The sequence below is a fragment of the Mastomys coucha genome, unplaced genomic scaffold, assembly GCF_008632895.1.
Source record: "Mastomys coucha isolate ucsf_1 unplaced genomic scaffold, UCSF_Mcou_1 pScaffold20, whole genome shotgun sequence".
NCBI lineage: Eukaryota > Metazoa > Chordata > Mammalia > Rodentia > Muridae > Mastomys > Mastomys coucha.
Genome location: NW_022196903.1, coordinates 133,888,043 through 133,901,358, shown reverse-complemented (window position 1 = coordinate 133,901,358; position 13,316 = coordinate 133,888,043). Strand labels below are relative to the sequence as shown.

At 42.6% G+C, this 13,316-nt stretch overlaps 1 protein-coding gene across 10 annotated transcripts in view; it reads left to right on the top strand.

Moving 5' to 3' along the window:
• Positions 1 to 13,316, top strand: part of Plcz1 (phospholipase C zeta 1) — a 55,235-nt gene that overhangs the window by 34,758 nt on the left and 7,161 nt on the right. For all 10 annotated transcript variants that reach the window (XM_031383736.1, XM_031383737.1, XM_031383733.1 and 7 more), the window contains 3 exons: positions 1,242 to 1,398; positions 5,567 to 5,683; positions 7,288 to 7,460. In XM_031383736.1, coding sequence (XP_031239596.1) covers positions 1,242 to 1,398; positions 5,567 to 5,683; positions 7,288 to 7,460 — 447 coding nt within the window. The remainder of the gene's footprint in view (positions 1 to 1,241; positions 1,399 to 5,566; positions 5,684 to 7,287; positions 7,461 to 13,316) is intronic.

The window sequence follows — 13,316 nt, the reverse complement described above, 5'->3', positions numbered from 1 at the left end:
AGAAACCTCTATGCTCATGGGTGTAGGACAGCCTATTGTGGGCCACACTACCACAGAAACCTCTATGCCCATGGGTGTAGGACAGCCTTATTGTGGGCCACACTACCACAGAAACCTCTATGCCCATGGGTGTAGGACAGCCCTAGTGTGGGCCACACTACCACAGAAACCTGAGTTTCTTTCCTCCGGTGACGCTCCACTGCCCTTAGACTCTCATGAGCCCCTCTCTCTCCTTGGTAGAATTCTGGCTGCCTTGATATTGTGCAAGCAAACTGCAGAGTACAATGGCTATGTCCTGTCTAGAAAATACTATTTCTCAACGATCTTCCTTGACCTCTGGCTCCTGTCCTCCTCTTCCGTAATGTTCCCTGAGCCTTGCAAGGGTATATGATGTAGATGTCCTATTTTGCTTTGATCTTTATTATTTCTTGACACCACTAACTTTAAGCTGGATATCATTATACTAAGTGAGACCATCCAGACTCAGAAAGGAAATTACTGCACATTCTTTATGATACAGGAAGCAATGTTTGTGTTTATGTATGTGTATATATACACAATGTTAGGACGAGGTTGACTAGAAGGAATGACAAACTATAAGACTGATATGGGTGGGACAAGAGAAGCTAGGGGAATCTATGTGACATGAAAATGGAGGAGGGCAAGAACTGGAATCAGCCAGTGGGATCACGGGAGAGGGTGGTGGGAAAAATGGATGGATCAAAGGAAAGTGTAATGAGGTTTAAGAGTAAGGATGTTATGAAGAAACCTACCGCATATGTACCGGCATCAACTACTCATGTGTAGTATTAGCACGAACAAGAGATGTTTTTCACAAACCTGAGACATGGCTGAGGGAAATAAAATAGAAGAGCAAGTGTCTACTACACAATAAAAAGATTATCCCAAAATGTCAGAACAAACTGGAAATATGCCCACGGCTATAATTCTTAAATTTTTAAAATTTGTGGGAATAAGCTAAGATCTTTGGAGGCCAAAAAAATACTAAAAGTTACTATTCTTAAACCTTAACACATAAACTAGATTTTAAGGCCTGTCTAGTGCTTATGATCAATAAATACTGTGGCCATAAGAATGATCACATTGACTTAGCCCAACGAGTTTTGGGGGATATAACCTTAAGAAAAACTGAAGTTATCTGTTTAAAAGCATTTTTTTATTATAAAAGGAAAATTTCAAAAATATGAAATGTGAAACCAATACATTTTTTTTATTTTTAGACCAGGAAACTAAGAATAGCCATGGCCCTATCTGATCTTGTCATTTATACTAAGGCTGAGAAGTTGCGAAGCTTCCAATATTCAAGAATCTATCAGCAATTTAATGAGATCAATTCTATTGGAGAGTCTCGAGCTCGAAAACTTTCAAAATTGAGAGGTAAAGGCTTACAATTCCAAAGGATGGAATATTTAAATCAGTAATATTCACTGTTAAGGAGTTAACATGGATGTATATTCTTATTAAATTTCAATTCATTTAATATAATTTAGAGTTGCATTTATATTCTTAATATCTATGCAAAAAATTTTAATATCTACATTCTGAAATACACAAAACAACATATTTTTAAATTGTATTAAGTTGTATATCAAAAAACTTTAAATTTCTTTAGACAGGGTATAACTATGTAGACGAGACTGAGCTTGAACTTATAGAGCACTGAGATTAAAGGTGTATGCCACCACCCTTGTTTAACTGCTTTAAAGGAGGTCATGGCATTTTGATTGAGAATGTGAGGCATGGACCCTTCTGTGGGCCACCTGTGGTGGACAGTGGTGGGCTTCAGGGCCTAGCTCAAAAACACTTGGCTTTTCCTGGAAGAAAGTGTAAGCAGAAAGAGACTACAATCTCATTGTGGCCTGGACCACTGTGTACTTTGGAAATGTACCTTTCACAGCAGTCTATTGAATGGGGTACAATGGAAGACTATATTGTAGGCAACAAGAAGGAATACTTTATGAAACTTTAGGGGAAGAGAGAGAGAGAGAGAGAGAGAGAGAGAGAGAGAGAGAGAGAGAGAGAGAGAGAGAGGAGAGAAGAGGAGACTGATGTGCAGATGTGGATGTGGATGCATGGATTTGTTATCATGCAGGATCCACAGGCCCTATTATGTCACTCTCTGCCATATTCCCTGGAGCCTGGAGCTAGGGAGCAAGCCTCACTGATGCACACCTCTCCTTGCTCTGTGACAGTGCTGAGGTTACAGGTTCATGTAGACATGTTGGGTGTGATGGTTTATATGTGCTTGGCCCAGGGAGTGGCACTATTAGGAGGTGTGTCACTGTGGGCATGGGCCTAAGACCTCACCCTAGCTGCCTGGAAGTCAGTCTTCCACTAGCAGCCTTCAATGAAGATGTAGAACTCTCAGCTCCTCCTGCACCATGCCTGCCTGGATGCTGCCATGCTCCCTCCTTGATGATAATGGACTGAACCTCTGAACCTATAAGACAGCCCCAATTACATGTTGTCCTTATAAGAGTTGCCTTGGTCATGGTTTCTGTTCATAGCAGTAAGCATTGGGGATCTAAACTGGGTCTGCATGTTTGTTCAGTGAGAATTCTTACCTGCTGAGCCATCTCTCCACCTTGGGTTGTCTGTGTTTCTTATTGCACAGTATAGTCAGGAGAGACTGAGTGACCTGCTTTACTAAGCTGGCATCTGACACCCCAAAGTGTCAGACAGCTTTTTAAATTCATGCATCAGTACCACTGTGCATAGTGGGAGTAGTCACCACTCTCTCACTCCTGCTCTATTAAACACGCACAATTTTAAAAAGCGACTAGGACATTGTGCACAGTGCTACTATGTCTCGAAGAGAGTAGACCGTTTTTCTTGACCAGAAGTCATTGATAGTAAATAATTAATGATAGGAAGAAAGATTTAACTGCATAGACACCTAGTCTTACCATACTCATCATCATAAACATCCCCAAAATAAAATCTTATAATGTCACTAAAATGGAATGATCGGTACATTGTCCCACTTGCGCGTAAAACAAGTGGCAGCCAGCAAATGGGAGTAAATGATACAAGTCCATTTGAAAATTAGCATATAAATAGAAAGGAATGGAAAGACACTTGCCATCTGGTTATTGGTGATTCTTAATTGAGGGCTGAGCTCATGCGTAGATTTATTTTCTCTTTTTTTATTTGAGTTCTACGTGTGTCTAGGAAGAGCATGTAGGGAATTTGTAATAAATTGTGTGAGACTTCTGGTGCTTCAGAAGCAACATGTTTAGCTACTGCTCTCATGGCCATGACCAAATATCCAATAAGCAGCAACTTCAGGAAGGAAGCTGCAGTGGCTTACAGTCTGAGGAGACACAGTCCTCCTGGCTGGCAAAGCATGGTGGCTGCAGCGTCATGGTAGTGAGGGCAGGAAGCAGTGCTTCCTCACATCTCTTTAGATAAGGAAGGGAGAGATACAGAAGCCTGTGAGCAATTGCTTTTCATATTTCCCCCTTGTCTTAGTCAGGGTTTCTATTCCTGTACAAACATCAAGTTGGGGAGGAAAGGGTTTATTCAGCGTATACTTCTACATTGCTGTTGATCACCAGAGGAAGGCAGGACTGGAACTCAAGCAGGTCAGGAAGCAGGAGCCATGGAGGGATCTTACTTACTGGCTTGCTTCCCCTAGATTGCTCATCTTGCTTTCTTATAGAACCCAAGACTTCCAGCCCAGGGATGGTACCACCCACAAGGGACCCTACCCCCTTGATCACTAATTGAGAAAATGCCCCACAGCTGGCTCTCATGGAGGCACTCCCCCAACTGAGGCTCCCTTCTCTGTGATAACTCCAGCCTGTGTCAAGCTGGCACACAAAACCAGCCAGTGCACCCCTTTTATTAACAATGCAAGGACCTAGCCCATGGGATGATGCCACCCACACTGAAGGGGGGCCTTTCTCAGTTAACCCTCCATAGAAATACCTTCATGGACACACATGTAAGTGTACCTCACTGATGCTGGGTGATTCTTAACCCAATCACGTTGATACTCAGAACTTACTATCATAGAGACCTTGGTTCATGTATCGTATGTAGATGGTTAAGCTCTAGGTCCCGAGTGTGCAGGCTATGCCTACGGATAGTCTTCTGTACAGTGCAGAAGGGAGCATGGTTTCAGAACAACGTTTGGCCTTTAATTTAGCAATGCTTTTTAAAGAATACTGTTTAGGACAAGGAGGAAAGGGTTCCTTCCGATTAGCAAATACCATGAGCTTTACATAGCCATCACTTTTCTCAAGAGTGGTTGTCATACTGTCAGCAATGGTTGTGGCAATGGGATCTGTTCAGTGAAAGGAGAAAACTCTTGAAAAAAACATGACGTTTGTGTTCAAAAAATCTAAAGGGATGTCAGTCAAATGGTGAAGGATGCAAATTAATTTTAAATCCCAAGTCACTTAGAATATAGACAAGCAGAAATGCACAAAATACATATAGATTACATATGCATGCCTATGTATATGTTATAAGCAAATGAATAGCTCAGCAAAAGGCTGGGGGAGCACCCTCATAGAGGCAGGGGAGCACTCTCATAGAGGTAGGGGAGAGAGGGGGGGCACCCTCATAGAGACAGGGGGAGTACCCTCATAGAGACAGGGAGAGTACCCTCATAGAGGCAGGGGAGAGAGAAGGGAGAGCACCCTCATAGAGGCAGGGGAAGCACCCTCATAGAGGCAGGGGGAGTAACCTCAAGAGGCAGGGGAGAGAAGAGGGAGCACCCTCATAGAAGTAGGGGAAGCACCCTCATAGAGGCAGGGGGAGTACCCTCATAGAGGTAGAGGAGAGAAGGGGGAGCACCCTCATAGAGGCAGGGGGAGTACTCTCATAGAGGCAGGGGAGAGAAGAGGGAGCACCCTCATAGAGGCAGGGGGAAGGAGAAGGGAGAACACCCTCATAGAGGCAGGGGGAGAGAGAAGGGGATAAGAGGGGCTTGTGGAGGAGAAACTGGTAAGGGGATAACATTTGAAATGTAAATAAATAAAATAGCCATTAAAAAAGATAGATCTGTTGGGACGTAGTGAAATTGGCAATAGAGGGTTGAAAGAAGAGATTGGAAGCTGAGGAAAGATGCTGGGCCAGAGGATTGGGAGCTAAGCCAGATAACTCAAAGGTTCCTTTAAATCTGTGAAATGATCACTAAATTAATTTAACTAAAAATGTGTAGCTTCATATGACTTACATGTGAGTGCATCTTAATATGAAAATTATGGTTAAAAATTGGTGAATATGTTACTTAAAAACATTTTATTTTGTAATTGTGCATAATCTTGTATTAACTTGGAATTAATTTGGAAGTGTGAAAGTGAAATAGTTCAAGTAAATAATCAGGGTACTTAAGTTGCTCCACAAAATAATTATAAAATATTATGAATTATTTTGTAGCATGAATGCATGGGTTCTCTTTTATTTTGTGATTGATAAATACTCTTGCAAAGGTCATGTATGGAATTATTTCACATAAGTGAGTAACATACAAAAATATCTTGTTTTGCTGACTACAAATGCGTCAAACATTTTCATTACTTTTTTCTCTTTGTAGTCCACGAGTTTATTTTCCACACTGCGACATTCATCACCAGAGTATACCCCAAATTGATGAGAGCAGACTCTTCTAACTTTAACCCTCAAGAGTTTTGGAATGTAGGCTGTCAGATGGGTATGTTGTGCAGGGTAGTGACCTATCAACAAATGTAAGTAGAAATGAATTCTTTATGTGAGTTCATGGACATTTCCAGAAAAGTTTTGGCCCTGGAAGTAGAATCAGGCACTCATGGTAAATCACTGGTGTCTAGAGCTAAATTTTTCACCAAATAGCTGGAGGGGCAGATGTAGGTGAAGGTTGGAAAGCCTAGACTAATATTTCAGTATTCAGACCTTGTGAATTAATCTAGGCTTTCCAAGGTCTGGATAGTGAAATATGTGCATTTGAGGGAGAGGGATACTGGATGAATAGGAAAGGGATTGAAGATCAAGTTCCTTGCTTGAGTTAGGCCCAAGTCTTCTTCAAGCCAAGTGCCCTTCATCATTTTGAACTTATATGAGCTTTGACGCTCACAGTCTCAGGAGGTGAGTAGGGTCACAGGGCTGATTATTTCTCCATGCCAGATTCTCCTTGATGCTAACCATGGAGCAGGTATGATATCAGCACCAACCACTCAGGGTCCGGATCTCATTCTTCATCACCTGGACTGTGGAGAGGCGTACGTGTAGGAGATGGGGAGTAGGATAGTGAGGGCTTGAGGCAGGGCTTGCACCAGGACTGCTTACCAGGCATTCTATAGATTAGTTTCTTGCCTTCTCAGGGAATATATCCACCTCCTGGACCTGGATATCTGTGATATAGTTGGTGCTGTCTCTTTAATCCAAGGCCCTATACAAGTTAAACCAATACTCTGGTCCTGATTTTGAGCCCCAGTCCTATTTTCTTTATCTCTACACTCCTTGAATATTATCTGACATGTGGATTGCTTTTCTGTAATCCATACTGAACGCCACTTTCATTTCTTTATTCCAAATTGTAAAGTAGATAGATATCATTGGGCATACCTATAATCTCAGCACCAGGGAAAGGGATGCAAGGGCTTCAGGAGGTCAAGGTCTTCTTCCATTATATGGAGAGTTTGAGACTTCCATCTGGCCTACCTGATAACCCTGTCTTGAAAACTAACCCAACAAATAACAACTATATAATAATTTAAATTACAAATTAAATGTTATAGTTCACAGACACACAGTAACATGAGTATGTGTCTTAGGGTTTCTATTGCTGTGAAGAGATACCATGACCACAGCAACTCTTACCAAAGAAAGCATTTAATAGGGGATGGCTTACAGCTCAGAGGTTTAGTCTCTTATCATCATCATGGGAAGCATGGCAGTATCCAGGCAGATATGGTCAGAAGTAGCTGAGAGTTCTGCATCTGGATCCTCAGGCATTAAGAAGAAAGAGAGACACTAGGCCTGTCCTTGAGTATTTGAACCTCAACACCCACCCTAACAAGTGACACATTTCCTCCAAGGACACACCAACTCCAACAAGACCACACCTCCTAACAGTGCCCCTCACTATGGGCCTATGGTGACTGTTTTTATTTAAACCACCGTGACAAGACAGCAATAACATTTAAAAAACCATGAATTATTAGGTAAATGACCCATATTTTTAGAAAACATGAAGATAGGCAGTATTTGAGGATTTTGACACACCACTGAACTATACTGCCCATTTCCTAACAGTGTCAACTTACTTCTCTATCACAGTGGCCTTGAATTTTCAAACCCCTGGAGTGCCTATGGATTTGCAAAATGGGAAGTTTTTGGATAACGGAGGCTCTGGGTATGTTTTGAAGCCAGACATCCTTAGAGACACAACCCTGGGCTTTAACCCAATTGAACCAGAAAAAGATGGTCATCCAATTACCCTCACAATCAGAGTAAGATTAATGGCTTGTTTTATTTGCTGGTTTTTAAGTAAACTAGATAGTGTACGTTAATATTTCAATTCTACCGATCAGCTCTAATGCCCTTTAAATTCCTGTTAATCTTTCTAGACATAATTAATAGGGGCCGTTTTCACATCTTTTTCTGTGTCTGAAAATTTTCTTTGTGTGCATTTTCACATGAATGATTTTCTGCCAGTGAATGGAAATATTGAGGCTAAACCCTCTTCCCTGGAGAGATCTATTTATATCATTCCGTTGTCTTTCACCATTTAGAGCTGTGATGGAGTGGTTTGAGTTCAGCCTGCCAATGACCTTGAGGACATGACACTCTTTGTCCCTTACCTTTAAAGAATCTCAGCAGCAAATTCTAGGTGTTATTTCTTTCTCGTTAATCTCTTACTTTTGGAGTGCAGCTTTCTTTCCCTGATATAACTTTGAACTCTCTTTGATTACAAATCAAGGTACGGGCATACTTTCTCCTATAGCCATTACCCATGTCTATTAATATGTTAAGCTTCGAATGTCCTCATTTCCCCCTGAAGTGTGTGAGAGGCTTTAACATTTCTTCCCTACAATGGTTCAAAATTTATATTTAATTTTTAGAATTGATCATTTGGTTTGTGTGTGTGTGTGTGTGTGTGTGTGTGTGTGTGTGTGTGTGCATGCAGATACCCATGGAGTCCAGAAGAGGGCAGTAGTTAGTAGATTCCCCCTTGAGCTGCCTATTGTGTGGTAGCAGTACATGCTCTCAGCTGCTGAGTCATCTTTTCAGACCCCTGTGTTTGGTTTTATTTTCACTTTACTATAGATGCACTGGGGCTGGAGAGAGGGCTCAGTGGTTAAGAGCACTGACTGCTCTTCCAGAGGTCCTGAATTCAATTCCCAGCAACCATATGGTGGCTCACAACCATCTGTAATGGGATTCGATGCCCTCTTCTGGTGCGTCTACAGGGTATTCATATACATAAAATAACTCTTATATATATGTGCATTTGTCTACTGCATGTTTAGTGTCTGATTGCCAATCATCCCCTGTGGCTCCCTCTTTATTTCTATCTTCACCCTCTCCTCCCACTTTTCCCTCCTCGTTCTTTCTTCTCTTTGCTTTATTGCTTCCTGTGCAAGTTCATTATAGCAACAGCAGCTCTCTCTATTACCACAGACTCTTTTCTCCCTCTGTATTTCTAAATCCAATGTTTATTTACTTTTTAAAATGTCACTGAGCCTTTCAAAAAGGTCTGGTTGCATTTTTTTTTCTCCACTTAATTACAAGCCACTGCCTTAGGCTGCCTCCACCTATATAGACTGCAACTGGAGGATTTGTTTGCTAATGAACTGCACAGGCCTGGCCTCTTTGGTTGCCTCCTCCGGTTCATCTAGTTCCTCCTACAACCCTCGGCACCGTCTCAGATTGTTCTCATGGGATTTGGGTCAGTGATCTTGCTGTTTCTAGTTCCATGCTCTGTGCTGCTTCCTAGCGGAGGAGTCTGGGACTCCATCAGCTGTTGAGTGGGCCTCTTGATCTCCACTCTGGGCGGTGCAGCTTGAAGCTCCGTCCCCAGAATATGTTCACTTACCAGTTTCTGTCTCATTTCTGTCCACTTTTGTCATAACACTGCTGGACTTGGGAACCTGTTCTTCCCTGCTTCAGGCCGTAGCCATTTAACACCAGTGAAGAATAAGGATTTAAGAACTATTTTCTAGAAATAAGGTTTTTTTGGCCTGTGCATTTCAATTAATTAATTAATTAGTTAATTATTTAACAACACAGCCATTGCCCCCTCCCAGTCCCCCTCCCACAATTTCTCATCCCATCCCCCCCTGCTCCCCTGTCCCCTAGGATATGCTCCCAACCTGGCAAATTTGGAAGGACAGTAGAGGAAAGGTAGACAGGGAGGAAACGCTGCCGATTGGGCAGAAAAGCATGCTGGTGAGGTACCCAGCTGGTTTAGCCCCTGCTTGTAGGATGTTGTGACACTATAATCCAGTCAGAGTAGATAGCTAGAAATCACCTACAATGGGGGCTACAAATATTGATTAGCTGACACTTTTTGGCACAAGTATTATTGACCAAGGAGCTCCTTTTACAAGGAGACTGTCACATTGGCCTCCTTTCTGCATCTTTTAAATAGTTGATTCAGTGAGAAAAGGTGGATTAGCCACTCCTAAGAGCCTTTATAACACACTCAAGTCTCTTCTTGTTCTGGATTTATTATCTATCTGCCATGAAAATCTGTTTCACTTTCATTGATGGATTCCTATTTTTTTTAACTACTCCTAAAATATTTATATTGCATAAAGCTTTTACCTAACCTTTGTTCCAAACTAATGATTCTTCTCACATTCTCATATGCAAAGGCTCATGATTTTAACAGCCAGTAAGGTTCAAATCTTAAATCTGACTTCATTTGTTTTTTAGAACCTGAAATATATTTTAAACAGTCTACCAAGCATTCATACTTATTAAATCACTATCCTGTCAAACTTAAAAATTTAAAACCTAACATCCCTTCCCATCCAATCTACCTTTAACTATTTTATTGACATGTCAATGGATGGCATTATTCATCTGACCAACTCAGACCAGAAAACATGGCAGTATTTTTACATATCTCTTTCACTTCCCATATCTTCCATTTATAAATTCTATCCAGTCCACTCCAGGTCTTCATGATTCCTTCCCTTGGTCTAATCAGCTTTGCTGCTGTCCTCTTTCAGGAATTTGTTATCTATTATCAGGTCTCTTTTTTTCACTTCTTAAACACATGCAATCAGCTCACATTGATGGTTAGGTTTTTTTTTTATTATTCTTTAATCTTTTTTTTTTATATAGTCCAGTCTTTATTCCCTCTCCTGGTCCTCCCTCTGATTGTTCCTCATCTCATGCCTCCTCCTCCTGTCTCCAAGAGGATTCCCCCACCCCCATCCCCACCTCCACCCTCACCAGACCTCCCCATTCCCTGGGGTCTCAAGTCTCTTGAGGGTTAGGTGCATCTTCTCTCACTGAGTCCAGTCAGGCAGCCCTCTGCTGACTATGATATGTCGGAGGGACTCATATCAGCTGGTGTATGCTGCCTGGCTGGTGGCTCAGTGTCTGAGAGATCTCAGGGGTTCAGGTTAGTTGAGAAAGCTGGTCTTCCTATAGGGTCACCTCCTCCTCAGCTTTTTCCAGCTTTTCCCTAATTCAACCACAGGGGTCCCAAGCTTCTGTCCATTGGTTGGGTGCAAATATCTGCATCTGACTCTCTCATCTGCTTGTTGGGCTTTTGGAGGGCAGTCAGGCTAGGCTCCTGTTTTTAAGCACACCATAGCATCAGTAACAGTGTCAGGCCTTGGGGCCTCTCCCTGAGCTGGATCCCGATTTGGGCCAGTCACTGGACCTCCTTTCCCTCAGTCTCTTCTCCATTTTTGTCATTGCAGTCTTTCAGCCAGGAACAATTCTATATCAGAGTTTTTGACTGTGGGATGGCAACTCCATTCCTGCACTTGAAGTCCTGTCTTTCTACTGGAGGTGGGTCCTACAAGTTCCCTCTCTCCACTGTTGGGCATTTCATCTAAGGTCCCTCCCTTTGAGAACTGAGAGACTCTCACCTTCCAGGTCTCTGGTACATTCAAGAGGGTCTCCTCACCTCTTACCTCCTGAGGTTGCCTGTTTCTATTCTTTCTGCTGGCCCTCAGAACTTCAGTTTTTCTCCCCCCCATACCTGATCATGTTTCCCTCTTCCCCTCCTGTCTCTTTTCCCACCCAGGTCCCTCCCCCGACCCCCATGATTGCTTTCTTCTTCTTCCCAAGTGGAACTGAGGCATACTCACTTGGGCCCTTCAGCTTGTTAGCCTTCTTGTGTTCTGTGGATTGTGTACTGGGTATTCTGTACTTTTTTTTTTTTTTTGGCTAATATCCACTTATTAGTGAGTATATACCAGGCATGTCCTTTTGGGTCTGAATTTGTCAACTTGACCTAGTCTGGAATAACCTGGGAAGAGAGTCGCAGTGACAGACTGTTTGGATTAGATTGGTCTGTGAGCATGTCTTTGATTTCCTTTTAAAACTTTATTTTAGTAACTTATGTGTATGGGTGTTTTGTCTATGAACATGTCTCTATGCATTTTATACATGCTTGGTGCCCATGGAGGCCCGAAGAGTGTTGGATTCTTTGGAGCTTGAGTGAAAGAAGGTTGTAAGCTCCCAAGAGAGAACTGAAAAGCAAACTGTTTCTCTGGAAGGGTATCAAGCACTCTTCCACTGACCCATCTCTCCAGTCCCAAGTAAGAGACATTCTTATTGGGTTATCTGGGAAGACCCGGCCTAGGAGTGGGTGGCATCATTCCCTAGGCTTGGGCTGTATAAAATGAGAAGGTAAGATGAGCAGCAAGCTTGTAAGCATTGATTTTCTCTTTGCTCTGGGAAGACCCAGCCTAAGAGTGGGCGGCATCATTCCCTAGGCTTGGGCTGTATAAAATGAGAACATAAGATGAGCAGCAAGCTTGTACGCATTGGTTCTCTCTTTGCTCTCAACTGAGGTTGTGACTGCTTCTTTCAGCCTCCTGGCTTGACTTCTCCTCAAGGATGGGCTGTAAGGTGAATAGTCATTTCTCCTTGAAAGTTACCTTTTGTTGGGGTAGTTTATAAGAATAACAGAAACTAAACTAAAACAACCTGTCTCAGTCTTCTTAGTCCTTCTTCCTTAAGTCTAACAGATGTTTTATTATAATGATGATTTCATTAGTATTTAACATTCATTTCTGTTTACCAGTTACTTTCCCAGTCAAGGCTGAGCTTTTTCTCTGTATCAGTTTCTCACCACGTCTAGCCTTAACTTATTTTATAACCATGTCCAGGATTTCTCTCTCTCTCTCTCTCTCTCTCTCTCTCTCTCTCTCTCTCTCTCTCTCTCTCTCTCTCTCCCTGTCTCTCTCTCTCATCTGTTTCCGTCTCTTATGTTTCTCTCCATCCACCCATCCTTTAGACAAGGTCTTACTGTGTAATCCTAGCTGGCTTGGAATTTGCTATCTAGCAGGCAGACTGGCCTTGAACTCAGAGATCTGCCTGTCGCTGCCTCCTGCATGCTGGGATTAAATTTATATGCCATGACCCGACCGACTCAGGACTTAAAAATCCCTACTTTTTGGAAAGCTTTTTTCTTGGTTGTGCCCTCTTTTTACAGCTTCCTTCCATCACAGCCTACGCAAGCACATTACAGCACATAGCACACTGCATTAGAATCATTTTCTTGTCCTTGTTCTCCAGCGATCTGAGGATTCTTTAAGGATAAGAGCTGGGCTCTGTTCAAGCCTACTTGACAGGGTCTGACAGAAAACATATGCTTCATATGTGGAAGTTGATTGAATGAGTGACATCTGTTGCCTGCTGAGAATAGTAGAGGGAGCACCCGTGCTGCCTGAATGGAAATGGATTTTCAGGGTAGTCTGTGCACACAGATGCTTATGAATGTTCTAGGCTCCTACTCCAGGCTGATACTCTGAGAATCTCACTTTGAGGTGTTAAGTGGCTTGGACAGACAGGTTAGTGAGTCTCCTTGGAAGCAGCCACCACAGCTCTACAAGTTAGTACTCTCCTCATGGCTATTCTAAAGAGCTTTGTAGTTGGCTACTTTAATCTCACAGGTTCTGGGAGCACAGCTTAGAAACCTGAAGGCCTGGGTTTACAATAAGCTTCCTTGAGTCCTTGATGAAGACAATCGACATTTCCAGTTTATTCTGTTACCGTTGAACTTCAAGTTTTGGTCTAACCCACTTGTCTTTCCCTCCCCTTCCCTCTCCTCCCCTCCCCTCTCCTCCCTTCCCTCCCCTCCCCTCCCCTTCCCTCTCCCCTTCCCTCTTCCCTCT